This window comes from Vanrija pseudolonga, chromosome 6 (assembly GCF_020906515.1).
Source record: "Vanrija pseudolonga chromosome 6, complete sequence".
In the NCBI taxonomy this organism is placed as follows: Eukaryota; Fungi; Basidiomycota; class Tremellomycetes; order Trichosporonales; family Trichosporonaceae; genus Vanrija; species Vanrija pseudolonga.
In genome coordinates this window covers 1,770,622-1,794,262 of record NC_085854.1, presented here as the reverse complement: position 1 = coordinate 1,794,262, position 23,641 = coordinate 1,770,622, and the positions used below count along the sequence as shown (strand labels likewise).

At 61.4% G+C, this 23,641-nt stretch overlaps 9 protein-coding genes across 9 annotated transcripts; 7 read left to right on the top strand and 2 right to left on the bottom strand.

Moving 5' to 3' along the window:
* The first annotated feature begins 238 nt into the window (after positions 1-238).
* Positions 239-1,071, top strand: RPS14 (40S ribosomal protein S14). Its single transcript, XM_062775009.1, has 3 exons — positions 239-280; positions 415-621; positions 673-1,071. Exons 2-3 carry the CDS (start codon positions 415-417, stop codon positions 916-918), a joined length of 453 nt encoding a protein of 150 aa, XP_062630993.1. The 5' UTR covers positions 239-280; the 3' UTR covers positions 919-1,071.
* Positions 1,072-2,224: 1,153 nt separating this feature from the next.
* On the top strand, positions 2,225-2,523 carry LOC62_06G008473 (uncharacterized protein; the record flags this gene model as incomplete). Its single annotated transcript, XM_062775008.1, has 2 exons — positions 2,225-2,429; positions 2,501-2,523. The coding sequence occupies 2 exons, from the start codon at positions 2,225-2,227 to the stop codon at positions 2,521-2,523; spliced, it is 228 nt and encodes a 75-aa protein (XP_062630992.1).
* A 1,240-nt stretch (positions 2,524-3,763) lies between these two features.
* Positions 3,764-4,030, top strand: LOC62_06G008472 (uncharacterized protein; the record flags this gene model as incomplete). The annotated part of the gene is made up of 1 exon (XM_062775007.1): positions 3,764-4,030. The coding sequence occupies one exon, from the start codon at positions 3,764-3,766 to the stop codon at positions 4,028-4,030; it is 267 nt and encodes an 88-aa protein (XP_062630991.1).
* A 988-nt stretch (positions 4,031-5,018) lies between these two features.
* On the bottom strand, positions 5,019-7,823 carry LOC62_06G008471 (uncharacterized protein). Its single transcript, XM_062775006.1, has 3 exons — positions 6,870-7,823; positions 6,311-6,818; positions 5,019-6,239 (listed from the first exon to the last, which is right to left on the bottom strand). Exons 1-3 carry the CDS (start codon positions 7,194-7,196, stop codon positions 5,248-5,250), a joined length of 1,827 nt encoding a protein of 608 aa, XP_062630990.1. The 5' UTR covers positions 7,197-7,823; the 3' UTR covers positions 5,019-5,247.
* Positions 7,824-9,642: 1,819 nt separating this feature from the next.
* On the top strand, positions 9,643-11,946 carry LOC62_06G008470 (uncharacterized protein; the record flags this gene model as incomplete). Its single annotated transcript, XM_062775005.1, has 6 exons — positions 9,643-9,680; positions 9,727-10,014; positions 10,058-10,155; positions 10,194-11,048; positions 11,072-11,687; positions 11,727-11,946. 6 exons carry the CDS (start codon positions 9,643-9,645, stop codon positions 11,944-11,946), a joined length of 2,115 nt encoding a protein of 704 aa, XP_062630989.1.
* Positions 11,947-12,315: 369 nt separating this feature from the next.
* On the top strand, positions 12,316-14,710 carry LOC62_06G008469 (uncharacterized protein; the record flags this gene model as incomplete). Its single annotated transcript, XM_062775004.1, has 5 exons — positions 12,316-12,344; positions 12,463-12,669; positions 12,728-12,828; positions 12,865-14,425; positions 14,464-14,710. 5 exons carry the CDS (start codon positions 12,316-12,318, stop codon positions 14,708-14,710), a joined length of 2,145 nt encoding a protein of 714 aa, XP_062630988.1.
* Positions 14,711-15,063: 353 nt separating this feature from the next.
* LOC62_06G008468 (uncharacterized protein) lies at positions 15,064-17,255 on the top strand (the record flags this gene model as incomplete). The annotated part of the gene is made up of 7 exons (XM_062775003.1): positions 15,064-15,095; positions 15,143-15,406; positions 15,444-15,544; positions 15,579-15,851; positions 16,101-16,484; positions 16,581-16,840; positions 16,974-17,255. 7 exons carry the CDS (start codon positions 15,064-15,066, stop codon positions 16,986-16,988), a joined length of 1,329 nt encoding a protein of 442 aa, XP_062630987.1. The 3' UTR covers positions 16,989-17,255.
* ARG5,6 (Protein ARG5,6, mitochondrial) lies at positions 17,249-20,523 on the bottom strand. Its single transcript, XM_062775002.1, has 7 exons — positions 20,241-20,523; positions 20,005-20,138; positions 19,834-19,944; positions 19,699-19,786; positions 18,131-19,646; positions 17,802-18,013; positions 17,249-17,751 (listed from the first exon to the last, which is right to left on the bottom strand). Exons 1-7 carry the CDS (start codon positions 20,445-20,447, stop codon positions 17,290-17,292), a joined length of 2,730 nt encoding a protein of 909 aa, XP_062630986.1. The 5' UTR covers positions 20,448-20,523; the 3' UTR covers positions 17,249-17,289.
* A 363-nt stretch (positions 20,524-20,886) lies between these two features.
* klpA (Kinesin-like protein klpA) lies at positions 20,887-23,591 on the top strand (the record flags this gene model as incomplete). The annotated part of the gene is made up of 11 exons (XM_062775001.1): positions 20,887-20,910; positions 20,957-21,442; positions 21,493-21,542; positions 21,675-21,894; positions 21,941-22,268; positions 22,307-22,545; positions 22,582-22,767; positions 22,811-22,907; positions 22,951-23,127; positions 23,173-23,370; positions 23,410-23,591. The coding sequence occupies 11 exons, from the start codon at positions 20,887-20,889 to the stop codon at positions 23,553-23,555; spliced, it is 2,151 nt and encodes a 716-aa protein (XP_062630985.1). The 3' UTR covers positions 23,556-23,591.
* Positions 23,592-23,641: the final 50 nt, after the last annotated feature.

The window sequence follows — 23,641 nt, the reverse complement described above, 5'->3', positions numbered from 1 at the left end:
AATATGACTACTTGCCGCACTTAGCACGGCGCAATAACAATCGGGGGCCGGAGTCACGGCGGCGCTGGTGGCAAGGGCGCGGGGTCTCCACATTCAGTTATTAAACGGGAGGCCCTAATAGTGTTGGGTGCCACAAACAGGATAATCCCGCTGAAGCTCTGCCAAACGCCGATTTTCGTCCCACCAGGATGGCATCCGCACTGGCTGCTGGGCGGACGAGCGACCTTGAACTTTGCGACAACTCTTGTCTTGTGCACCTCAAGTCCCCTAATCAATCAAAGTGCGTGTCGACGACGGCGACGACAGCGACGCGACCGGCATGGCAACGGCGACGAGCGGCCCCATTGCGCATGCCAGTCGCGGCGCTGTCGAAACCCACAGTCGCCAAAAACGCGAGCTAACCAACCCCTCCAGATGGCTCCCAAGAAGGTCAAGGCTCCCCAGGCTGAGGTTGTCAACCTCGGCCCCAACGTCGCCGAGGGCGAGAACGTCTTTGGCGTTGCTCACATCTTCGCCTCGTTCAACGACACTTTCGTCCACGTCACCGACCTTTCGGGCAAGGAGACCATCTCGCGTGTCACCGGCGGCATGAAGGTCAAGGCTGACCGTGACGAGTCTTCGGTGAGTAGCGCGCGCGACCTGGCTGCTGGGACACGCTCCTAACTCTCCTAGCCCTACGCCGCCATGCTGGCTGCCCAGGACGTCGCCGCCAAGTGCAAGGAGGTCGGCATCACCGCACTCCACGTCAAGCTCCGTGCTACCGGCGGTACCGGCACCAAGCAGCCCGGCCCCGGTGGCCAGGCCGCCCTCCGTGCCCTCGCCCGTGCCGGCATGCGCATCGGCCGCATCGAGGACGTCACCCCCGTCCCCTCCGACTCGACCCGCCGCAAGGGTGGTCGCCGTGGTCGCCGTCTCTAAACGCATCATTGCTGCGTTTATCGGCCGCGTCTTCCTCGTGGCTTTGTAGGCATGGATACATGGGTCTTATTCCTCTTATCCTGCTTTTTCGTCGCTCCAGAGCACGCACTATGCCAAGTCCGTGGCTCGTCAATGGCAATTGTTGAGCACAGAGGGGAGGAGGTTGCAGAGACTGATTTGACTGACTGTTGCATGAGCCGAACTGAAATTTGATTCCGGAATGTGGCAGAGGTGTGGCTCCGGCGACAACATGACATGGCAATGTCCACCTTGCCTCCTATCCACAGCCGGGACAGGCGTGTGGGAATGAGAGTGGGCTAAGATTGCGTGGGGCATCGAGAACAAGTTGACACAGGTCTCCCCTGTGTCTTGCTTGCTTTCGGGAGCGAGCTAACTCTGATGCTCAAAGGCCGCAGCTCTTGGCATACTCAAAAGCAAAATGACCAGGCATCGACATCCCGGCGACAAGGTAACAACACCACAGAACCAACGGCAGAGAAGCGCATCTGCCTTCCGTGCGGAGCAGCATGGATGCGTAGGTCAACCGGGCCACCCGGCCGGCGATGCGCCGCGAGCCCACCATATGACCTCCCCACCTCCATCTTCTAGTCCAAGTCACCCGCCCCGCTGAGAACCAACCTTGCTCCTACCGAGCCCACCGAGCTCTTGGCGTCCGCAACGGCAGATGCCGCGCCGCAGCGCGCAGCACGTACCCCGCTCGCTCGCCGCTAAGTTCTGCCAAGCCCAAGCAGAGTTGCCCGCCGCGGACCAAGATCACAGAACCGACCCCACACCCACGATCCGACGTCACCCGACTGACATCAACCACCGTCATCCGCTATCCGCAGCGTTCCAGCGCACGATTAGCCTCGGATTCATTAAGATTACAGCTGCACGTCCGCAGAGGTACACTCGCCCACCTCCACCATCTCCACTGCCGCTCCGCGGGTGCTGCGGATAAAGTTTCGGGACTGGCTCGCGGGCATGGCTGGCCGCTATCGCGGCGGCGTCGTCCGCTTGTTCGTCCGTGGCAGTCGTAGTGGATGTGGCAGTGGCAGTTGTGGGGAGGGAGGGTGTCTGGCTCACGCTTCCTTCGTCACTTGCATGCTTTGGCCGGTTGCCGCCTCGTCACCTGCTGCGGCGTGTGCCGGAGTGAGCTTGTCCGTTCCATTGGGGCAGTTGACTCGAGTCCGGTCCTCGCTGGCCCCCTCGCAAAAGGCATAAAAGGCGGCGCCAGTCGCCCATGTCCCAACCCAGAACACCAAGTTCTTCCTCCCTCAACAACCAACAACACACCCAACCCACTATGCGTGCCACCGTCATCTTCACCCTCCTCGCCGCGACCCTCGTCGCCGCCTCGCCCGCCCCCGCCCCAGCGGGCGACGACACGGTCGAGGTCCTCCAGAAGGACGGCTCCATTGCGCGCGTGCCCGCCGGCCTGGTTGAGTACGGCAAGCACTCCGCCGACGCCGACGCCGAGCTTGACGCGCGCGGCGTCGACAAGCGCGCGTGTGCGCGTGGCTGGAGGCCCTGCGCCGTTTGCGCGCCGGCGTGCTGCCGCTAATGTGCTGCTACTCGTGAGTCGACGTGTGGGACTTTGGCTGACAGCAGGTCGTTGGCCATTCGACTTGGATGGCTCGGCTCGGCTGGTTCTCTGAAGTTTGGCTCGGCTGGTTCTCTGAAGTTTGATAGCTGGAGTTGCGAGAAGATTGGAGGTGATGCAATGGTCTGTTGATTGATCGAGCCGGTAGAGAGGCCGGTGTGGCACTCGCTGGCTCGAGTGGGGTGCTTCAGGTCATTCATCGTGTTATCGGTCTCCGTCAGGTGTACGAAGCAGCCTAGACTGTTGACCTCGCTACCGGCAGGCAAACAAGGTGTACAGTACCTCGTATTGCGGATCTTTCCAGTAATCTGGGCAACACAGCACATACTTGTTTCGGATCCCGCGCTCGCCAAGACGACGGAGTAGCAGTCCACTGGTCGGCCGACGCCGGTCGCGTCGTCATCCGCCACACCGTCAACCGAGCCGCACCGCCATGCAACTTTACTGGGACTGCAGTTGCCTCACCCCCACGGCGTTTCGGATTCCAGCACCGCTTACCCACTCCTCCCCACCCCACTCCCACACTCACGATAGATAGGGTTTCGGGATGTATCACCCTCCGAGGGGTGCGGGCACGTCTGGCCGCTCCTCCGGTTGTCGTCACTTGCTGTGGCAGTGGCAGGTGCTTCTCCAACCTCCGTCAGCTCCCTTCTGCATCGGCTACCCCAATCCTTGGCACTTCCGACACTGGCGACGTGTGAGCTTCGCGGAGATCGCCCACTGTTACACACGTCAGCCGAGATCTCCCGCACCGCATCCAACTTTCAAAGTCTAATACACTCAACCTCCCCTCCAGCGTTTCGGATTCCGGTTCCAACACCGCGCTTCACATCATGTACTTGCACACATTCACACCCACTAAGCGCTTAACGCAGCAGATAGGGTTTCGGGATGCATAACCTCCCGGCCAGCGGGCACGTGAGCCCGCCGACCGCGGCGTCTTCGTCATCTCGTCGTCGCCACACTGGTGTCTGTGGCACCCAGCGTGGCGGGGCAGTGGTCTTCCTGCCGTCGTCGTCAACTGGATCCAAGGTTCTGCCTTGCCCTTCGCCTCGCCTTGAAGCCTGCTCACCACTTCCGACGGCGCGCAAGGGTGTGTCGTTGTCCAGTCAACCGGGGTGGCTCAACCGGGGCGCTCTTCGACATGTATCCCGTCGAAGAGGTATATAAACGTAGTCCAGCACCCTCCAAATCTCTCACCACGACTCCAACACCTCCCCCAACAAACCCAACAAACCCACAATGCGCGCCACGTACCTCTTCGCCCTCCTCGCCGCCACGCTGGCCGCCGCGGCCCCCGCCCCCGCCACCGACCCCAACTCGGTCGAGATGATCGGCATCGACGGCAACATCATCACCGTGCCCGCCGCCAACGTAACCTGGGGCTCTGGCGCCGCCGACTCGTCGCTGCACGCCCGCGCGGCCAAGTGCTCCAAGGGCTGGTCCGAGTGCTCCTGGATCAACAAGTACGGCTGCTTTATTGGCTGCTGCCGCCTGATCATTGTCTAGGCGGGGCTGGCCGCTCGGCGTTATGTAGGCGGATGAATGATGCCCGCTGCGCCTCACTATAGCCTTGAATGAATGAATGTGTGCCGTGCCGAGCTAGAAACGGGGGTGTTCTGAAGATCATTGAGTTGTGCGAGCAGCACACACTGCCCACTGTTCCGAGACCACGATGTCAATCACGCAGTGCTTCAGGAAACACCCCAGACTCAGGTCAGAGGCGCAATTGAGCGAGCGCGCACCCGCGCGTCAATGCCGAGCGAGCGCCCCAGCCACGCCATGTCGACGCGTCGTCGACGCGCACCGCGTCGCTCGCTCGCGGCTATCAGCGTCGCCCCCCTTCCGCGTGTGGCCAGGCCGGCCCGCTAGGCAGGACGCACCCCCGGGCCTCGGGGCGCAATTCAGCGCCGCGCGCACCCGCAGCGACATGGACGCGCGCGTCTGGCTGGATCAATCAAGCATGCCGGCGCCCACGATGCCGGGGCCTGGTCGGCGTTGAATGCGAGGCGCAGGCCCCAGGTCGCGTGCGAGATGAGCGATGAACCGGCGCCACGCGCCACGGCACAGTGCGGCGCCGCCAACCAAACGTCGAGGCCTCGAATCGGGTCTGTATCGTGGAGCCAAAGTGTCGCTGCCACGCGCCCACCACGCTACATCACGTCACTCGCTCTCCGCGCATCCGCCGGCTCCGCCAGTATGTGGGAACTGCTAGTGCGTCTTGCGACGCCCTCTAGCACACCGATATCGCATGCCTTGAATGTCCACAGTCGTACTCCCGATAATCACTAGCACAGGCACTCTCTGCTGATAAAGTGAACGTAATTCGCGTACAGCACGGCTGGCCGAACAGAGCTACATTATCCTCCTTGACTCGCGAGTTGCAGCTCCGCAGGCTCCGCAAGCCAAGCCACCCACCCACCCACAGCGTTACACGTCGTTTCACGGCACCCGCCCTGGTGACACCTGCCTCGTCAGCCCCGGCACGCTGCCCCTCCCGGAACATTACAGAACACCACCACTCCCCTGCAGGTACACCGGCGACTCGTCATGAGCGATGCATTCTACTCGCCCCTACTATACAACAGGATACATTTGTAGTGGTACCCAGGGGGGAAATCGCCCGTCCAAACAGGCGATCGGTCGTGTCAAGTGTCGTGTGGGGGTAGTCAACCAAAACTTGGTTTACTCGTCGTTATTAGCGTAAAATGGCAGACTATTAGGCTCTAGAAAGGCACGCCGTAGGAGCGCCGAGGAGGAGGTCGCGGTGGAAGGGCGCCCGTCATCCTCTTGATGAACAGTGGGTGCTGCGGCAGCTGAGGCCGTGTGGCCGGGTCGAAGGGGTCATCCGATACGTCATCCGGCGTGAGAGGTCCCATTTCGCTCGACATTGCGCTAGAGCCTCTCATGGGAGCTTCGACAGACGACGCCGACTCGCTGTCGCGGCGGCCGCCGTATCGTGATGCGATTGCGACGGGTGTTACAGCATCGTCGATCCAGTCGTCGTCCTCGGCAGCGGCAGCGTCGTTCAGGACCTCCTGCTTCTGCGCGGCGCGGTGCTTGGGCATTTGTAATGGGGCGACCCGCTGTCCGGGAGAGGGAGGCAGAGGCCATTCCCACGACTCGGCCTCGCGGAGGGCAGCAAGAGATTCCGCCAAAGGCTCGACAAAATCACGTGCCATGGCAGGCATGGGCGGCTTGAGATTCGTCGTGTCGATGGGTGTGGGAGATGGCATGAGCCGCGGCTGTTTCGTCGCGAGGGCGGCGACCGAGGGCGGAGGTGGAGGGGGCGCGGGGCGGGAGTGTGAGAATGGTGGTGGGGGCGGTGACCGCAAGCGAGCCTGCACAGATTGCCTGCGGGGGTGCTGGGGGACAGGTGGCAAAGGAGGTGGCGGTGGGAGTGCGCGCTTCGGAGCACCTGAATGAGAGGAGCCGACTGATCGTGATGACTGCACCGACGACCTTGACGACGATCGAGGGCGAGGTCGTGGAGATGGGCTCGGGAGAGAGCGGTCTCCACCGTCCGAGGCGGACCGACGGTGCTGTTCAATGCGCGAAATATCGTCCAGATCCAGCTCGGCCCCCTTGGGGGCGGAACGCGTGCGGCGGCGCAAAGCCACGGCGGCCGCTTCGGCGATCGAGGCCATCTCGGCAGGGGAAGTCGGTGTCAGAGGGGTCTTGGGCGGCGATACAGATGTGTCGGTTGCCGTCTCAGAAACTGGGTCGTGTCAGCGATCAGTCTGTTTGTGAGGTTGACGACGATTGCCATAACGCGGTCGCGCGACTCACATGGGTCCTCGATGATTGGTCGTGGGAGGTGGTGAGAATTCAGAGGCTGCTGCAGTTGATGAGAATGGTGTGGTTGAGAAACAGAGCGAGTCTGGCGAGGCCTCGCGGGCGTCGATGATGATGATGAAGCCGAGGCAGCTGCTGCCCAGTTGGCTGAGAACGGGCGCTTTGCAGCCACAGGTGGTGTTGATGAGGACTTTGTGCGACGCACGGCTGCGAGCTGCGGCGGGGGCACGCCGTATGCCGACGGCAAAGTGGGGTTGTCTAACGAGTGGCTCTGGGTCATCTTGGGCAGGCCGGCATGCGACTGATGGTGTCCCTTGAGCAGCCCAGCTGCCGAATGTGTGTAAGACGTCGTCGACTGGGCCTCGAGGACTTTGCCATCACCGTGATGGCTCAATACTGGCTCGTGCCTCGCAGGTTGAAGTGGCTCGAGCGTTGACCCGAGCGTTGGTGGCAGGGGTGGAGGAGCCTCGTGCACAAGAACAATATTGCTGCTTGTTCGGCGCTAGAAAAAAGTGTCAGGACATCCTCGCGTTCGTACTCGGCAGCAACTCACGTCCTTTGGTGCGCTCTGCCAGTCGATCCCAAAGTCGATCTCGCCCGTCTGCGGTGTGTTGATGGTCCATGTATCGGCTGGCGACAGGATCGACGACGGGGACAACGCGCCGGGCTGCACCCACTCTGGCGGAGTGAGCGGGCTAGTCGTCTTTGGAGGAACGCGAGGAGGTCCTGCCGGTGGACGGGCCGCCCCCCATGCACTGGCCATGGGTGTTTTGGTCGAGGCCCTCGCGTCCGAGGCTGTTCTGCGCCTCGAGGCGGAAGCGGCGCCGGCAGCCTCGGCTCGGACATCCGCCATGTTGGCTAAAGGAGGGGCGAGTAACATGGCTATCCCGCGGTCTTCACGGTCCCTCTGTCCAGGTCAAAACGATGTGATGCGCCTTGTAGAGAGTTGTTGTGCAAGCTGGGGCTGCTCGAGATTGCGAGGGAGACACGTCTGGGGAGGGTACGAGCCCTGCTCCCTTTTGACTCCAGTATCTTGGATCCAGCGATGCAGATACCGGTTAAGACGGAAACGAGGGTACTGATGTACCTCGGCCTGGCGCACGGCCACCGACCCACGCCGCAAGGGCAGGATGGAGAAAGGGGGGGTGGCAAGCACGGATGCGAGCAGCAGCAAAGCAAGAAGGAAGGTCGCGGTCGTGGCTTTGGGCGGCGGCGGCGACGGCGTTGGGAGGCGTCGAGGCGTCGGCGGCGGCGGAGGCGTAGGGTGGGTGGAAGGCTTTTCGCCTTGTCAAGCGAGAGAGAGTGTGCGGGTCACTGTGCGCGGTGCACGCGCAAGGGTTGTTCGCGTTGTCGTCGTATATTGCGCGCGCTCGCGTCGGTGCGTGCGTGCGGGCGTGCCGGCGTCTTCGTGGTTCGTAACAAGAGTCGTTAAAAGAAATCACAAACCGTGTCGAGGAAGAGAAGGAGTGTTTGGAGATTGGGCAGGCCAGTCTGAGACATTGTAGTGTCGTGTCGGTGTTGCCTGCTTGCCTTGGTTTGCTCCAACTACTTTGTGACTAGCGAGTGATTCACTTTGACTCTTGTGCCGCCGTCGACCATGCTGTAAATGGGATCCGCGCCTCTTTGAGACTTCACTGTGCAGCACCGAGTCCCTGATCAGCTGGCCATCTACCAGCAGCAGCACTCTTGTTCCGCCACTAGACTGATTCCATTCAACAGGTACAAGGCCAGAGCCAGCCGCGAGTCATGAGACAGCCAGGCAACAATGGCTTCACAGAAGGAGGAAAGTGAGGGTGCAAGGCGGCGCCGCTCCCTACCAAAGAGTGACGCCCTCGGCGTGCCAGCCCCGTCTCGTCGTCGTCAATGTTTTCATCGACAAGGGGGCAGGCAGGCGCTCGGCCCCGGAGAATTGGACAGAGTTCAGGTCCACTTCTCGGTCAACTCTTTCGAGTTGAGAGCAGTCAAGTTGCAGACGACGAGAGAGACAAACACCCATCAGGAACAATGTCACACCTGGGTCCTGAATCCCAACCCTCGTTGCCCCCCTACTGCCTTCCCTGCCTTCCCTCTGCACCCCCTGCGGCTCTTCTCTGCCGCTCTTCTGCCTTTCTGCCTTGGCCGCGACAGAATGCCAGCAAATGACATTCCTCTGCGCGACAGGGGCCAGTGTACCCAGAGTGTAATCACATCAACAACGGCATGAAATCTCGTCAGTGGGAGCATGGTGGGTCCCCAGCTTATGCAATGACCCCGACCGAGGCCTCTGTCTCACCCACAGCCTAACGACGTGGGTAAACCGCCGCTTCGTAACAGAGTGCAGAGTGGTCGCCATTTGTAGTGTGTGCGCGCCGAAAGTCATCCCACCACACCCGCGCGCGTTTCATCCAGCAACCAACCCAGCCCGAAATCGCTCCCCATTCCACGATGCAATGAAATGCCGATTGACGACGCGTCCCAGAGGCCCAGTGCAGTGTAGGCAGTGTAGTGTTTGTGCCGTGCCGACCACGACGCACGCATGATCCAAACAATCCCTCGTCCATCCCATACATTCTGCATCCAATGCGACATTCTTCTCCTCGCGTCTCAGAGTCTCTTTAATGCTGGGTCCCGCCAGACAGACGAGCAAAACTTCTTCTCTGCAAAGCGCCCAAGCGTCGTCATGGCGCGTTCCGCACATCAAGCTCAGACGCGTGAAGCTTCCTTGGTCGCATAGACCCGACCGACGGCACAGTCGGTCTCGCCCCTCTTGGCCCTCTTGCAACACGTAAACATGCAGGGGGTAGGTGGGGTGTCGTTTCCATCATGACCTTGTGCAATGCAAAGCTGAAACAGTGACAAACCCATGGTGCCGCATGCTTACTCGGGACCATGGTCCCCGTTGCGAGGTTTGGCCCGTCGCCTACGTTGCAATACATATCCCACAAGACTCGATCACCTGACTAGTTTGACACGGACGTAAGGTGGTCGTAAAGTCGTGTAGCGACGCGACACTCACTAAGAAGGACGCCGTCGCGTGGTGAATGCGGGGCTCCAGAGTCAGTTGGAGTCAGTTGGTGGCAGTTTACCTACATATGCTCGACGTCGTCACTGTGTGCTGCGGCGGTTGGGACAACGGCGCCACACACACACCGGCGCAGCCTTATTCCTGAGGAACACCGTCACCTCCACTCACACTCGTTGCTTTGCCACCCCACTGTCCCCCGCCGCCCCTCGCTCCGATCAGTTGAGAGAAACGGGCGTCGCGCCTCCAACAACGCCCCTCCAACTCGACATCCACTGGCACACCACCCCATCATCCAACTCGGCACATCCCATCATTACCCACAATGGACATATGGAGAATGAGCAACAACGTAACCTACGTGTACGACTTGATCGGTCGCCTCTGCCATACTCACACACACTCCCAGATGGAAAGCCGCCGACAAGGTCCACGCCCTCGAGGCAATACGCGACAACCCCACCTACCGGCAGCACTTCTTCCCCTCAGCCGCGAGCGGCACGCGCCTCAAGCACAAGTGGAAATCGGAACGCGATCTGTGTCTCGACATCCTCCGCAACGAGGTCATGTGGATGGCGGCCGCGAAGCGCGCAAAGCTCGTCACTAAGGAGAAGGACACGCCGGACGGGCCGGTGTGGAAGGCGACGCCGAAGTGGACGAGCGCCGTGTCCAACCCCGTCCGTAATCTCGTCTCTACGTGAGTGACAGCGTAGCTCCTGAGCTGACATCATCAGACTCAGGCGCCAGATGACGCCAGACGACAGCGGGAAGAACTACTTCGAGAAGGCCGGCGCCAAGCGCAGCTGGAAGTCGAAGCGGGACGTCCCCAAGTCCATGAGTGAGTGACAGACACCCCCGACGTGCACTCACACCCAGAGGCCTTCCTCGACTTATACCCATTCTACTTTATCCTGCTCGACCTCATGCGCGGGGAAGCTCGCCCGGTCCTCCCGCCTCCTCGGGCACCGACAGTCGAGCCGCCGTCCAGGCGCCGCGTTAACCCCCGCCTCCAGAATATGACCCGCCGTGACGGTGCACGAGGCCATGAGTCGTCACCCGAGCTCGTTGAGTCCGACTCCGACTCCGGGTCGTTTTCCTCGCCCCCGCCGTCACGCCCATCCACCCGTCTCCCTCCTTCTAATGAATCAGAGTCGTCCTCGTCGGAAGAGGAAGACGAGTTACACTCCGACTCCACAGCACCCAAGCGCGAGCCGTCATCCTCACCCGCCCTCACCTCCACCCCGACAATGGACCACCCGTCCAAGGAGGCTTTTACAAAGTCCTTGTCATATGTCGACGATCAACTGCGCCGCTCGAGCTTAGGACCAAAGAGTTATGGGCGCTCGCCATCCACGTCGAGCGCCAGCGAGTCGTCTGCTGCCGAGGATCCTGCGCCTCCGCGTCGATTATGGCCGGAGGGGCCGAAGCCGCTCGATGTCAAGCCCGGCATTGACATCTTTTCTCCTTCAAGACCGGCCAGGGTCGACAAGCTTCCTCCTACGGTAGTGCCTGTCCCGAGCCGGAAGCGCGCACGATCGCCTTCCACGTCGAGTGCTAGCACGTCGTCATCTTCGAGCGACGAGCCCGCTCCGCCTCCGCGTCCTAGGTGGTCGGCGCCGCTCGACTTCAGTCGTGAGCCGCCACCCTCGTCTCCTGCGGTGAAACAGGAGACTGTCTCGATCTACACCATCTCGAGCAGCTCATCTGACTCTTCGGACGACATCGACGATAGTGGGGATGAGGACACAACCAAGCCAGCCAACCCGTCCGCATCACGAAGGCTCCCCAAGGCTCCTCGAACCGACGTGTCTCTGTCGACATGGACATGTATTCGTCGGATCATGCCCGCTCCACCCGCAAAGCCCGCCCTCGCTCATTCAGCCCGACGAGCTCCTTTATCGACTTTGACCCGCCGAGCGAACCCGAGCCCGAGCCAGTCCATCAACGCTTCGACGAGAGCTCGGAGGTTCAACCTAAACCGAAGCGCCCCCGAACCAGGAAGAAGGCCAAACAAACGGTAACCATCCCAAATGACGCCGCCAACCCCATCTCCCTCAAATGGTTCTCGCCCACCATCACGCTCAAGAACTACTGGCCAGTCGTCACCTGGCTCATGGAAGCCGAGCCGACTCTCAAGAAGCCCCTGCTCGCGGCCAGACGCGCCAAGATGGCGGGCTCTCGCCGGCTCAACGAGCTCCTCAAAGCTTATGAAGACCTGCTTGATCCTCGCGGTACCAAGCACCGCGTCTGGGCCGAAGGGGTTCTTCGCAGGGCGTGTACGAGCAAGTTCATGCAGGGGTCACAGGTGTACTCTCCGATCGAGGGTCAGCTGACGCGGCGTCTCCTCCTTCTGGGCGAGTCTGCAGGCATGTAAGTGCGCTGAAGGTGGGAGGCCACTGACACCGGCAGGACCCGCCTGAGCGAGAAGCAGTTCCAGAGCCAGCTGGGCAAGGACAACCGCCTCATCCTACTAAAGGCCGCGCCGGAGCACGACCCTCTCCTCAAGCACAAGGTCCTCGATGCTCGTGGGAACGTCAAGTACTGGGAGATGTCGCCCCTGTCGTTCATGTTGGTCATTGAGACCAACTTTTTGTGTCTGGTGAACAAGCTGCGCGCCGAAGGCGTGTAGTGCGACGTGAAGGAGGGCGAGCATACGGAAATGCGCGAAGACTGTGCGCCTGTACCTTTGAGTTCCATGCATTCATACACATTTGTGCTTGAGTCCTGGCTGGTATGACTGAGAATGTGGCCCGACGGAGGCACGTTGGGGACAATTGCATAGTGTGTGTGGCAGTGTTGCACCCCACTTTCAGAGTGAGTGCCACCGGCGGCTCGCACTCGTCCGTGAACACGCACATACCTTTGCGCCGATCCTTGGGAAGTACACGAGGCAGAAAGGACGCCTCACACCTCCACCACACGCCGTGCACAAGAACCCACCCTACTTTTCCGTTTTCCTCTTCTCTCTCACTTCTTCTCTCTACCCACAAGCACTACAATGGACCAGCGCAAGACAGTGCGGTACAAGTACGTCACGGCGCGCCCATCCCCTCCCCGCCCCCACACTCACTGACGCCGCCCCAAGGTGGGAGGCGCACAACACCCTGTGCGCGCTACAAGCCATAGCCGCATCCCCACGCTACAGGGTGCACTTCTTCCCGCCCCCAGGCGGCGCGCACCTCGTCGACAAGTGGAAGGCAGAGCGCGACCTCACGCTTGGGCTTCTGGCCGGGTCGCTGTGGCTCAAGGACGCGGCGCGCCTGGGCCTCGTGAGCAAGGTCGGCGGCAAGTGGAGGGCTACCGACAACTGGACGAGCAGCACGTACACGCCCGTGCGCAGCCTCCTCCTCAAGTGAGTGTGTGTGTGCGGGACACCGCACGAGCGCTGCCGACGCTGACCCTGCGCGCAGACTGCGCGAACGCCTCCGCCGGGAGAACGGAGAGAACTACTTCGAGAGAGAAGGTGCCCTCCGCTCGTGGAAGAAGGAAGCCGACGTGCCGTACAAGAAGCGTATGTCCAAAGGCATGCATACACTGCTGACGCCAGGGGCCTTTCTCGCCGAGTACCCGTATTACTTCATCCTGCTCGAGCTGGCCGGCACCGAGCAGGCCGAGCTGCCCGAGCCCGCGGCGGATGGGTCAGATGAGGCGGAGGCCGACGACCGCCCGTCCATGCCGAGAAAGCGGCGCCGTCGTCAGAACGTCGTCTACTCCAGTGACGAGGAGTCGGATGGCGAGAAGAAGACGGTGCACCCTGCCCCGGTCGGGGGTATGAAGTCGCTGCCCTTGGTCAAGGCGATCGCTAGTTCAGGAAGGGATAAGAAGCGGCACATCGAAGCTACAAGGCCCAAGCCTCCGCCGATGTCGTTGAACTCGCAACCGCCAGCCTCGTCCTCAAGGCTCCCTACCCCCTCGTCCTCGAGGCTGCCTACACTTCCTCGGACGGAGCAGCGCGGGACTCGACAGTTCCCCTTGGAGGTTGAGGCGTCACCCTCACCCTCGCCCTCGCCTTCGCCCCAAGCTTCTCCACCGCCGCCGCGGCGTTCTCGACCCCAGCGCCTGGTTCTGCAAGGCCCCATCCCCAAGGCAGAGCCGTCGACGCCGGCCTCAGCCTCTCTCACACCACCCATACCTCGGCGCCGCTCCACCGCTGTGCGCCCTCCGCCCCTCCCCGTCAAGCTCGCACCGGCGGATACCACGCCGATGAACAGTCCCAAGACGCCACTGTCGGCAATGGAGAACCTGTCACTGGGTCGCGGCACAAAGCGCCCGTGCTCCCCGTCCATCTCAGGCTCGGCGTCGACCACCCAGTCCAACTCGAGAAGCAGGTTGGACACGGAGTCGAACCACGAGTCTCTGCCGTCGTCCTGGGCAAACTCTTACCCCCGGTCCATTAAGCAGCCGCCTGTGAAACCCCCTACTACTCCTATTGCCCCTCCTCGCTCCGTTGCACCTCCTCGCTCCGTTGCACCTCCTCGCCACATTGTTCCAGCGCCCCAGCCCCAGGCGATCATTACCCAGGCTATCATCAACTACCCACCGCCGCCGTACACCCTTGTCGCACCACAGCGTGCGAGTCTGCCAGCGCCAGCTGAGCGGACTACCGACGTCAAGCAGGCTTCACCTTCCGCCGAACTCAGTCAGCGGCAGCCGCCATTGCAAGGCACTCCAACGCCGGCGGCACACATTAGAGCAGCAGCCGAAGGCAATCCCGCAACGGTGGCACCCCCTCCAGCACCAAGCGCACCTATACCCAGGACAGGAGATGCGACTACGGCCACCTCGCTGAAGCCTTTCAATGCAACCCAAAAGACGTACGTCATCGGCGACACAGTCCAATGGCTGATGCTTTCCGAGCCGTCGGTTCAACAGTCTCTCCAGACGATAATGGGCGTGCGACAGCCGACTTCTCCTTCAGCCCAGCTGGAAGCCTATCTCGCCATGTTCCAAGAACTTCTAGACCCCCAAGGTATCAAAGGCCGGCAGTTCTCCGATCCTGCCATTCGTCAGGTCTGCACGGCACCCTTTCTTAGGGGATGTCACGTCTACTGTCCTCTCGCCGACAGCTTGGTGAACCAGCTTCTGCTTCTCCTGGAAACTGCCGGCGTGTAAGTCTGAAGCCCTGTATACGTCTGCTGATGTCAAGGTCACGCCTCAATGAGGCCGAGCTCGAGAGCTACAGGGGCGCCGACTACAAGCGTCGCGTCCGTCTTGTCGCTCCCCCATACGGACAACCGTATCTCAAGCGACCGGTTCGCAGCATTGACGGCGGCGAGTACATTTGCTGGGAGCTTTCGCCCCTCAGCTTTATGACGATTGTGCAATACACTTTTCTCCACAACATTCGCGAGATTCGCCTCAAGGAGGGCCGTGAGGCCTTGGTCGCCATGTAGGCCGCCGCCATGTATACAACCCTCGCCACTCAGTAAGCCGTCACTTGTATCTTGTACCTTGAGTGGCGTGTGACAGATATGTGTAGAGGCAGTAGCTATAGCTATAACCATGTATGCGAAGACACGAGTCGCATGCATCGCGCCGTGGAGCAGTCGGCGGAGGTCGGAGTTGAATGTGGCACCTCTGGTCACCCACCATGGCCCAGTGCCACTCGGCGTCCAGCAACCCACTCACACGCACACACACCACACACACACGCCCCGCGCCGATCCGTCACTCTCAAAGACACCAAACCTCACAACACCCAACATCATCTTGTACTCTCCCTCCACTTCCCCACCACTCCATAACAATGGAGACACAACACAGCGGCGTGCGGTACACGTGAGTCGGCGGCACCACCTCCCCCGACTCCAGCTTACCCAGCCAAGGTGGGACGCGCGCGCGACCCAGCGCGCATTGCAAGCCATCGCCCAGAACCAGCGGTACACGCTGCACTTCTTCCCCGTCGACGGCACGCGCCTAGTGCACCGGTGGAAGGCGGAACGCGACCTGTGTATCGAGCTGCTCGGCAACGAGCTGTGGATGCGCGGGGCCGAGCGTGCCGGCCTCGTCGCGCGCGCGGGCGGCGCGTGGAAGGCTACGGCGAAGTGGACGAGCGCGACGCATAACCCCGTGCGCAGTCTCCTCGCTAGGTGCGTGGTCGAGAATGCTCAACGCCGCTGACGACAGCCTGCGTGACCGCCTCAAGAGGCGCGACGGGGAGAACTACTACGAGAAGAACGGCGCCGACCGCGCGTGGAAGACGGCCGCCGACGTGCCGCGGGACATGAGTGCGTGTAGCCCAACGCCGCAGCTGACGCCCAGAGGTGTTTCTCAAGGTGTATCCGTACTACTTCCTCCTACTCGACCTCGTGCGCGGCGACACCGCTGACGCCGAGCTGCCGCCGCCCCGTGCGGCGACGATCGAGCCCCAGGCCAAGCGGCGCAAGAAGGCCGCACGAACCCTGCGTGCTCCTAGCTCGAGTGACGAGTCTGAGTCGGATATGGATGTCGACTCGGGAGCTGAGGATGAGGCCGAGCCACGAGTCCACATGGTCATCGACTCGTCTCCTTCCCCCGCGCGGTCGTCATCGAGGCGTGAGTCACGCGGCGGTGCGAGCGTCAAGATCGAACCACGGTCACCGCCGCCACCACCGTCCAGGCGAGGCTCCCAGCCGATCCGCGACGCCGTCGAGCCGTCGTCGTCACGAGTGCCATCGTCCTCCGCACCACCTCAGCCCGAGCCATACAGAGCTCCTAAGCAGCGGCATGCAGCCATCAAGGTCGAACCGTCGCCTTCCCCACCACCCGCTCTTCCTCCGGCTCCACACTCCCACACACGCCCAGCGCCAGCCCAGCCCACTCGGTTCCGTGAGCAGCAGTCCACGCCCCAAGTCCGCGGCCCCAAGGATCTTCATGCCGCGTCCAAGTTCGAGGTGCCAAACCCCGCGTTGACTAGCCACTCCAAGCCCTCGGGGACGGACGCTCAGCTTCCCGTCCGTGGTAAGAAGCGCTGGCGCTCGCCATCGATCACAAGCTCCGACTCGAGTGCCACCTCCAACTCGAGTGCCACCTCCGACTCGAGTTCCCACCCCAACTCGAGTGACAGCTCAGACGCGAGTGACTCGGACGACGAGCCTGTCCCACTCACCTGGGCCAACGCCCGTGATAAGTCGGCGTCCACGCAGCCATCAACTCTCAGGCCACCCATCAGGCCCCCCGGCACCGTTGGTGGGGACCGAGGGGGTCTGGCAGCCACAACTCCAGGAGCACCTCGGACGACCGAACAGCAGACCGCACCTTCCAGCGCGCAAGCATCCACCCCAGGTTCACCCGCCCCCACCACTGATCCCACACCAACTATCACGCTCAGGCGCTATAGTGCCGCCCAGGACACAACACACTGTCGCGTCACGGCTGAATGGCTCAAGGAGGTGCACCCTCTACTCAAGCCATACCTCGACGCTGCCAGGAACGTCAAAAACTCTGTCCCAGAACAGATGGAGGGCTATCGCGCCGCTTTCGAAGCTCTGCTGGATCCTGGCGGCGCTAAACGCCGGCAGTTTCCCCACCCAGCTTTGCGCCAGGTGTGCACTCAGCGCTTTCTCAGCGGTTGTCGAGTCTCCTGTCCTCTTTCTGACGATTGGCTTGGACGGTTCCTGCGCCTCCTCGAATCTGCTGGAATGTAAGTCTCAGACAGAGAGCACGCTGACTCCCAAGGTCCCGACTCAGTGACGAGGAGTTTCAGCGCGAAGGTGGTGTCGACTATAACCGCCTCGTCTGTATCGTACCCCCACCCACAGAGAAATCTCCACTCTCCAAGCGCCGATTCAAAGGTCCTGACGGCAGCACGCTTTACTGGCAGATATCACCCCTTGCGTTTGCTGTATCTGTGCAGCGATGCTTCCTCTACAACCTGCACAAAAGTCGCAACAAGATTCTCAAGGCAGCTGGCCAGTAGCTTGACCCTCCACTCCACACACACACTCTCAATAGCCATGCAATACATGATGTGCGACGCTACAATGATGAGCGATTAGAGGCGGTCCTTGGGCACGCCGTCGAGCTCGTCGTAGCCGAGGGCGAGGTTGAGGTTCTGAAGGCACTGGGTGGCCGCTCCCTTGAGGAGGTTGTCGAGGGCGCCGACGACGACAACACGCTTGCCGCTAGAGTGGACCTGGACGCCGCCGACGCGCCAGCCGTGCTTGCCCTCGACCTCGGTGACGTCGGGGACGCCCTTGAGGATCTGGATGAGGGGCTCGCCGGCGTACTTCTGCTCGTAGAGCTCGACGACGTCGGACGCGCGCATCGACTTGGCGAGCGGCGCGTTGAGCACCGAGATGATGCCCGAGAACCAGGGGGCGACGTTGGGGATGAAGGACAGCTGGAAGTCGGAGGGCTGGGGGAGCAGCTGGCGCAGGTGCGTCGACGACTCGCGCTCGTGGATGTGGTCCGTGAGCGCGTAGGGGCGAACACCGCCCTTGAGGTCCTCGGCGCTCTGGGGCATACGTCAGTGGAGAACGAGAACGTGTCCGAAACGCAACGCACAATCTTGGGGACAGTCTTGGGACGGCCCTCGGCGTCCTTCTCGCCGCTCTTGGTTCCCGCACCCGAGAAACCAGACACGCCAAACACTGTTGGCGCCTGAGTCTGGTCAATGAAGGGCAGGAGAGGGGCAAGGAGAAGCTGAGTGTTGGTCGCGTAGCAGCCGGGGTTCGAGATGCGCGACGAAGTCTTAGCCTCCTCGCGGCCGTACAGCTCTAATATTTCATTTAGCTTCACATCTCCTGATTATCTAGCATATCACGAGCACGGGGCTGTGGAGTAGAGGTAGCTACTCCATCTCTCCCGCGCCGCTCATGCGCGTGCACTCTCACCCGGAAGGCCGTAGGTCCAGTCGTTCTCGAAGCGGTAGTCGGCGCTCAGGTCGACAATGACGCTCTTGCCGCCCTTCTTGGCGGCCTTGTCGATGGCGTCGACAAAGGGCTTGCAGACACCGTTGGGGAGGGCCATGACCCAAGCGTCGACCTCATTGTTCTCGGCCATCTTGCCAACGTCCTCGGCGGAGAGGTTCGAGTAGCGCACCTCGGACTTGGTGTAGTCCTTGAGGGGGAGGCCAGCGAGCTCGCGCGACGAGACGTGGGTGAGGTCGAGGTGGGGGTGGCTGTTGATGAGCGAGACGAGGTTCTGGCCAGTGTAGCCGCGGGCGCCAATCAAGGCAACACGCTTGCGGGGCACCTCGGTGGCGTAGCCACGGCGGCCAGACGACTGGGCGCCAGCGGAAACCGAGGGACGGGCAGCGGTCGAGAACGCGCGGGCACCAGCGGGAGCCGAGCCAGCGAGTCTGTGGGGAGGAGTGCTGGGGCCAACGGGGAGGAAGACGCGGTCGATGCGACCAGTAGCCTCAAACCCCTCGATAATCTTCTCAACCTGCTTGACGTCGGGGACACCGTACCAGAAGAGGCTGCGGCCGGCGCGGGTGAAGCTGCCGTCGGCGCGCTCAAAGTGCCAAGCGCGGTTCTCGTCGTCGGCCTGGGCGGTCCAGAAGAGACGCTTGTGGTCCTTCTTGATCGAGTCGAAAACATTGTCAACAGTCTTGTTGAGGACACCGTTGCGCGAGGGGAGGAAGTGGGTCATGACAGCAGTCTCGCCCTCGGGGTGCTGGACAACGGCAACAACGTCGAAGGGCTCGTCACCGTAGACGGTGGTGGGGGTGTTCTTCATCTCGGAGAAGATCTCGGCAACCGACTTGCGGCCGGCAATGACCTCGGGGTCACGCTCGGTGAACGCCTGACGGAGCTGGGTCGAGCCAACGGCCTCGGTGGCGGGCTTCTTGTAGAGCTTGTAGCCGCGGCGGATGAGGGTACCGGCACCGGCGTCAGTGAACAGCTCCTTCTGGAGCATGTTGGTCGAGATGATGGCGACCGACGAAGTGCGGGGGAGGGTGTCAAGGAGCTCCTTGATCTCACGAAGCTTGAGCTTGGTGCCAAACTTGACCCAAGACTCCTTCATGAGGCCGTCGTACTCCTCGTCGAGGTTGATGGCCGAAAGCTTCTTGCCGGTGACACCGTGGAAAAGACCGCCCTTCTCGTTGAGGTAGACAATCTTCATGGGCTCGAGGACCTTGGCGAGCTCACCAGCGGCAACGTCGGCGTTGACGTTGAGCATCTGGCCATCGGCAGTCTCGGCGAGCGAGGTGAGGATGGGCAGGCAGCCGGCGCGGATAGCAGCCTCAATGGGCGCCTTGTCGACACGGTGGATCTTGCCGACGAGGCCGTACTTCTCGCGGTCAAGGTAGTCGGCATGGAAGACACCAGTGGGGATGGGGCGGGCACGTGTGCCGAGACGCTCGAGGGCGGCGGTGAGCTTGAGGTTCTCCTGGAGGAAGACACGCTGAGAAGAATGAGCAAAGGGGTATGGCACACAATGACGACGAAATACGTACGCGAGCGATCTGGAGGGTCTTCGCATCGGTGATACGGATGCCATCCTCGTAGTCGGGAACAACACCCTCAGACTCGAGGATCTCGTTACTGAGGGATTAGCCGACGCCACCGACACGCCAAGTGCCACGACTCACAGCTGGGGGCCAGCGCCGTGGAGGACGACGGGGTAGAGGCCAAGACGGTTAAGGAACGAGAGGGAGAGGGCGAGGTCGTCGAGCTCGTTGGTCAGAATAGCACCACCGATCCTGTAAAGTGCGTCAGCTGGGGCGGGGCCTAGGGGGCGCCAAGGAGGGCACACGACCTACTTGAGAACGGCGAACTTGGCCTCGGGAAGGACACCGGAGGCGTTGGCGTTCTTGGACGACTGGGTGAAGATGCGGAGGTAGCGCTCGACCTCCTGACGCGAGCCGAGAGAGTAGAGGAGGCGGATAATGGTGTCCTGTGGGGCGAAGCGTCAGCTATAAGCGCGTGTTTCGAGGGGCAGCGCCGCAGTGTGTGCCGGGTAGTCGGGAGTCGGATGCGGGGGCGTGACTATACTCACGCGGTCCATGCTGCCATCGCGGGGGCTGGTGACGGCGTTGGTGAGGGCACGCTTGCGGATCTCATGGCCGACCTTCTTCGAGTCGAGCTCGAAGAGGATGTTGGAGGCCGAGACGGCCGGAGCCGCCGTCTTTGAGAAGGCGCGAGCCTGAGGACGGGCGAGCTGGGCCACGGAAGGGCGGGAGATGGCTGAGATGCGGCGAAGCATTGCTAGAGAGTGGGGAATGATACCCTCTGGTACGACAAGAGGAGAAGACCAAGAGGTGGCACCGAGGATATGAATGCAATGGGAGGGTGAGGGAGGCGCGATGGAGGTTTGCTCGCTCCATTGGCTGCTGGCTGCCAACTCCGGCTGCGTCCTTTGCCAGTCAGTCTGGCTGTTCAGACCGAGTCAATGAAAGCCTGTCTTGCCAAGTGATAACAATCTAGACTAGATAAGGGTGTTAATGGCGCATATTGACACGACATTAGTCACGGCACGTGGTTTCCACGTTGCATCCAGAAGTCAACTTGGCCTCGACGCGGATGCTTTTCCTCTCAGTGGACCCAACACCACCCACCCAGGCGGGGATTCGCGGTTGAGCATGTCAACAAAGCAACAACACTGCTCATCGACGTTGGCTGACATTCAACTACATCCAACCAACATGTCAGAAGGGCAGGAGAACATTGTGGGTGACGGACTTGTTCATCAGGTAGACCCAGCTAACATCCCAGCCCCCGCCGACGCGGCTGCCGAGACTGCAGACGCCAACAAAGGTCACCGGCGCGGTTGGCAAGGCCGGGGTGGGCGACCACAAGCGCAAGTTCCTGTCGTCGCCGATTGCCCCGCCCGCCAAACGTGTCGTTTCCGGCCCATCCGCTGGCGTGTCGGACATCAAGGCCCCCCAGCGCGGAGCCTCAAGCTTTGCACCAGCACCCAGGGCCGCCAGCACGTTACCGCCGCGCACAACCACCGCCAGACCCGAGACCCGCGCCTCCACCCGGTCGTCGGTCACTGCGCCTACAAAGAGCAGCGCGTTAGCTGCCCGCCGTCCTCCGAGTGCCAGCAGTTCTGTATCGTCATCAGCGTCGTCTACCACCGCTCGCTCTACCAAGCCCGCCCCAGCACCGACAAGGCGTCCAATGAATGCCGCTGGACCGAGCCGTCTCGTTGCCCAAAGGCGGCCTGTTGGGGCTGGTGCGGCCACCAGACCGACAAAGGTTTGTTGAATCTCCTGACCCCTGGTTGATCCAACATCTGACACGCCCAGGCTCAGGACCATGTCTCTCTCGAGTCTCTCAACCACATGATGGAAGCAGAGTGGGTCAAGGCGCGAACATTGGAACAATAGCTGACGTTATCCACAGAAGATTAAGAGGTTTGTGGTCTGGCCCGTTTCCGTACTCACCTCACAGTCAATTCCCTTGAAGCGACACAATCCAGCACGCTCAGTATGCTCGCTGCCGTCACCCAAGACGAGCGCGACACGAGGAAGAAGCTGTCGGAGGCTTCCGAAGAGCTCGCCTCGCTACGACTCGTCCACGCTCGAGAGACTGCCGACCTTCAACGCCAGCTTGAGCAGAAGGAAAGGGCCAACCGCAACCTCGAGGAGGAGATGCAGCAGGGCCGTGACGAGCTCATCCAGGAGCGTGAGATTGTCCGGAAACTCCGCGTAGGTCCACAGTAACGTGTCCTTTCTGACCTGTCAGCAAGCGCAGGCAGCAGAACAGGACAAGCACATGACTCTTTCAGCTCAGCTCTCTGCAAGCCAGGCGCACAACTCGGCCCTCCAGGGCGAGGTGGAGCGCGGTGCTCTGGCTGTTTCTGCCATGCAAGCTGAGCTAAAAGTCGCCCGCGACAAGGTCATTCAAGGAGAGGACGAGGCAGCTCAACGCATCCTAGACGCACAGGCGGAATGTGACCGCAAAGTGGCGGCGGTGGAGGAGGAGCTTCGCAACGCCGAGACGATCCGCCGCAAGCTTCACAACCAGGTGCAGGAACTCAAGGGCAACATTCGTGTCTTCGCGCGTGTACGCCCAGCCTTGCGTGAGTCAGCGTGTATGGCTGTCTCTAACCCTTCTCAGCGCACGAGCAGAACTCTCCTGAGGGCCTTGCGCAGATTGCGTACGGTGATGAACGTCTGGCGCAGGAGACTGGCCAGTCGCACCTCACCGTCACGACTCGTTCCGAGTCTGCTACGGGCAAGGAGCGCGAGCAGGTCTTGACCTTCCAGTTTGACCAGGTCTTCCAGCCCAAGGATGGGCAGAAGGAGGTGTTTGCGGAAATAATGATGCTTGCTCAGAGTGTTCTTGATGGTTACAATGTGGGTGGCTCGACTTTGAAGGAACTGACCCATCAGGTTTGCATCTTCGCCTATGGCCAGACTGGCTCGGGCAAGTCGTGGACGATGGAAGGTGGCGAGGGGGATAACGCGGGCATGATTCCGCGCGCCATCGACATGATCTTTGCTGTCAGCAGCCAGCTCAAGGACCGCGGATGGAAGTACCAGATGGAGGGTACATTCCTCGAGGTCTACAACGAGGTTGTGAGTTGGGCGCAGTCGCGGACGGGCAGTGTTAACTCGCAAGATCAACGACCTCCTTGGCAGCGGCCAGTTTGACAGCAAGAAGCACGAGATCAAGATTGACAAGGACAATGTCATGACTGTGACGGATGTTGTCAGCTGTAAGTGGATGGTCGCGGTGCGGGTGTATAGCTGACGTTACAGTGCCACTCAGCAACGCCAGACAGGTGTCCATCCTGCTTGAGCGTGCGCGGTCGAGACGAGCTGTGGCGGCGACGCTTATGAATGAGCGTTCGTCGCGATCACACTCGGTGTTCAGTCTCAAGGTCAAGGGGTCCAACCCATTAACAGGGGAAGAGTGCTCGGGCATCCTGAATCTTGGTATGTGTGGTTGACTCATGCCGAGGGCTCGTCTAACCGCTACAGTCGATCTTGCTGGCAGTGAACGCCTTGCGTCGTCTGGCGCAGGTGCCAACAAGGACAGGTTAAAGGAGACGATCAACATCAACAAGTCGCTTTCTGCGCTTGCCGACGTTATTGGCGCTCTAGGGCAGGGACAGCAGGGTGGCCATGTGCCGTACCGCAACTCGACGCTCACAAGGCTGCTGCAGACGAGCCTGTCTGGTGGGTGCCAAGCCGCCCAGACACTTCTAACCCACACAGGCTCCAGCAAAACGCTCATGTTCTGCAACCTCTCGCCGCTGAACGCTCACCTGGGCGAAACTGTGTGCTCACTGCGCTTTGCCACAAAGGTGAACACGACGCCAGCTGGCAATGCCAAGCGTACTCATGGCCGCGCCTCGGGATAGGCGCGGTGCGACTTGTCTCTCGCTAGTTACCTGTACAGTGATGTATGTCTGTCTTTCAAGAGCAGGGCAGAGGGTTGTGAGCATTA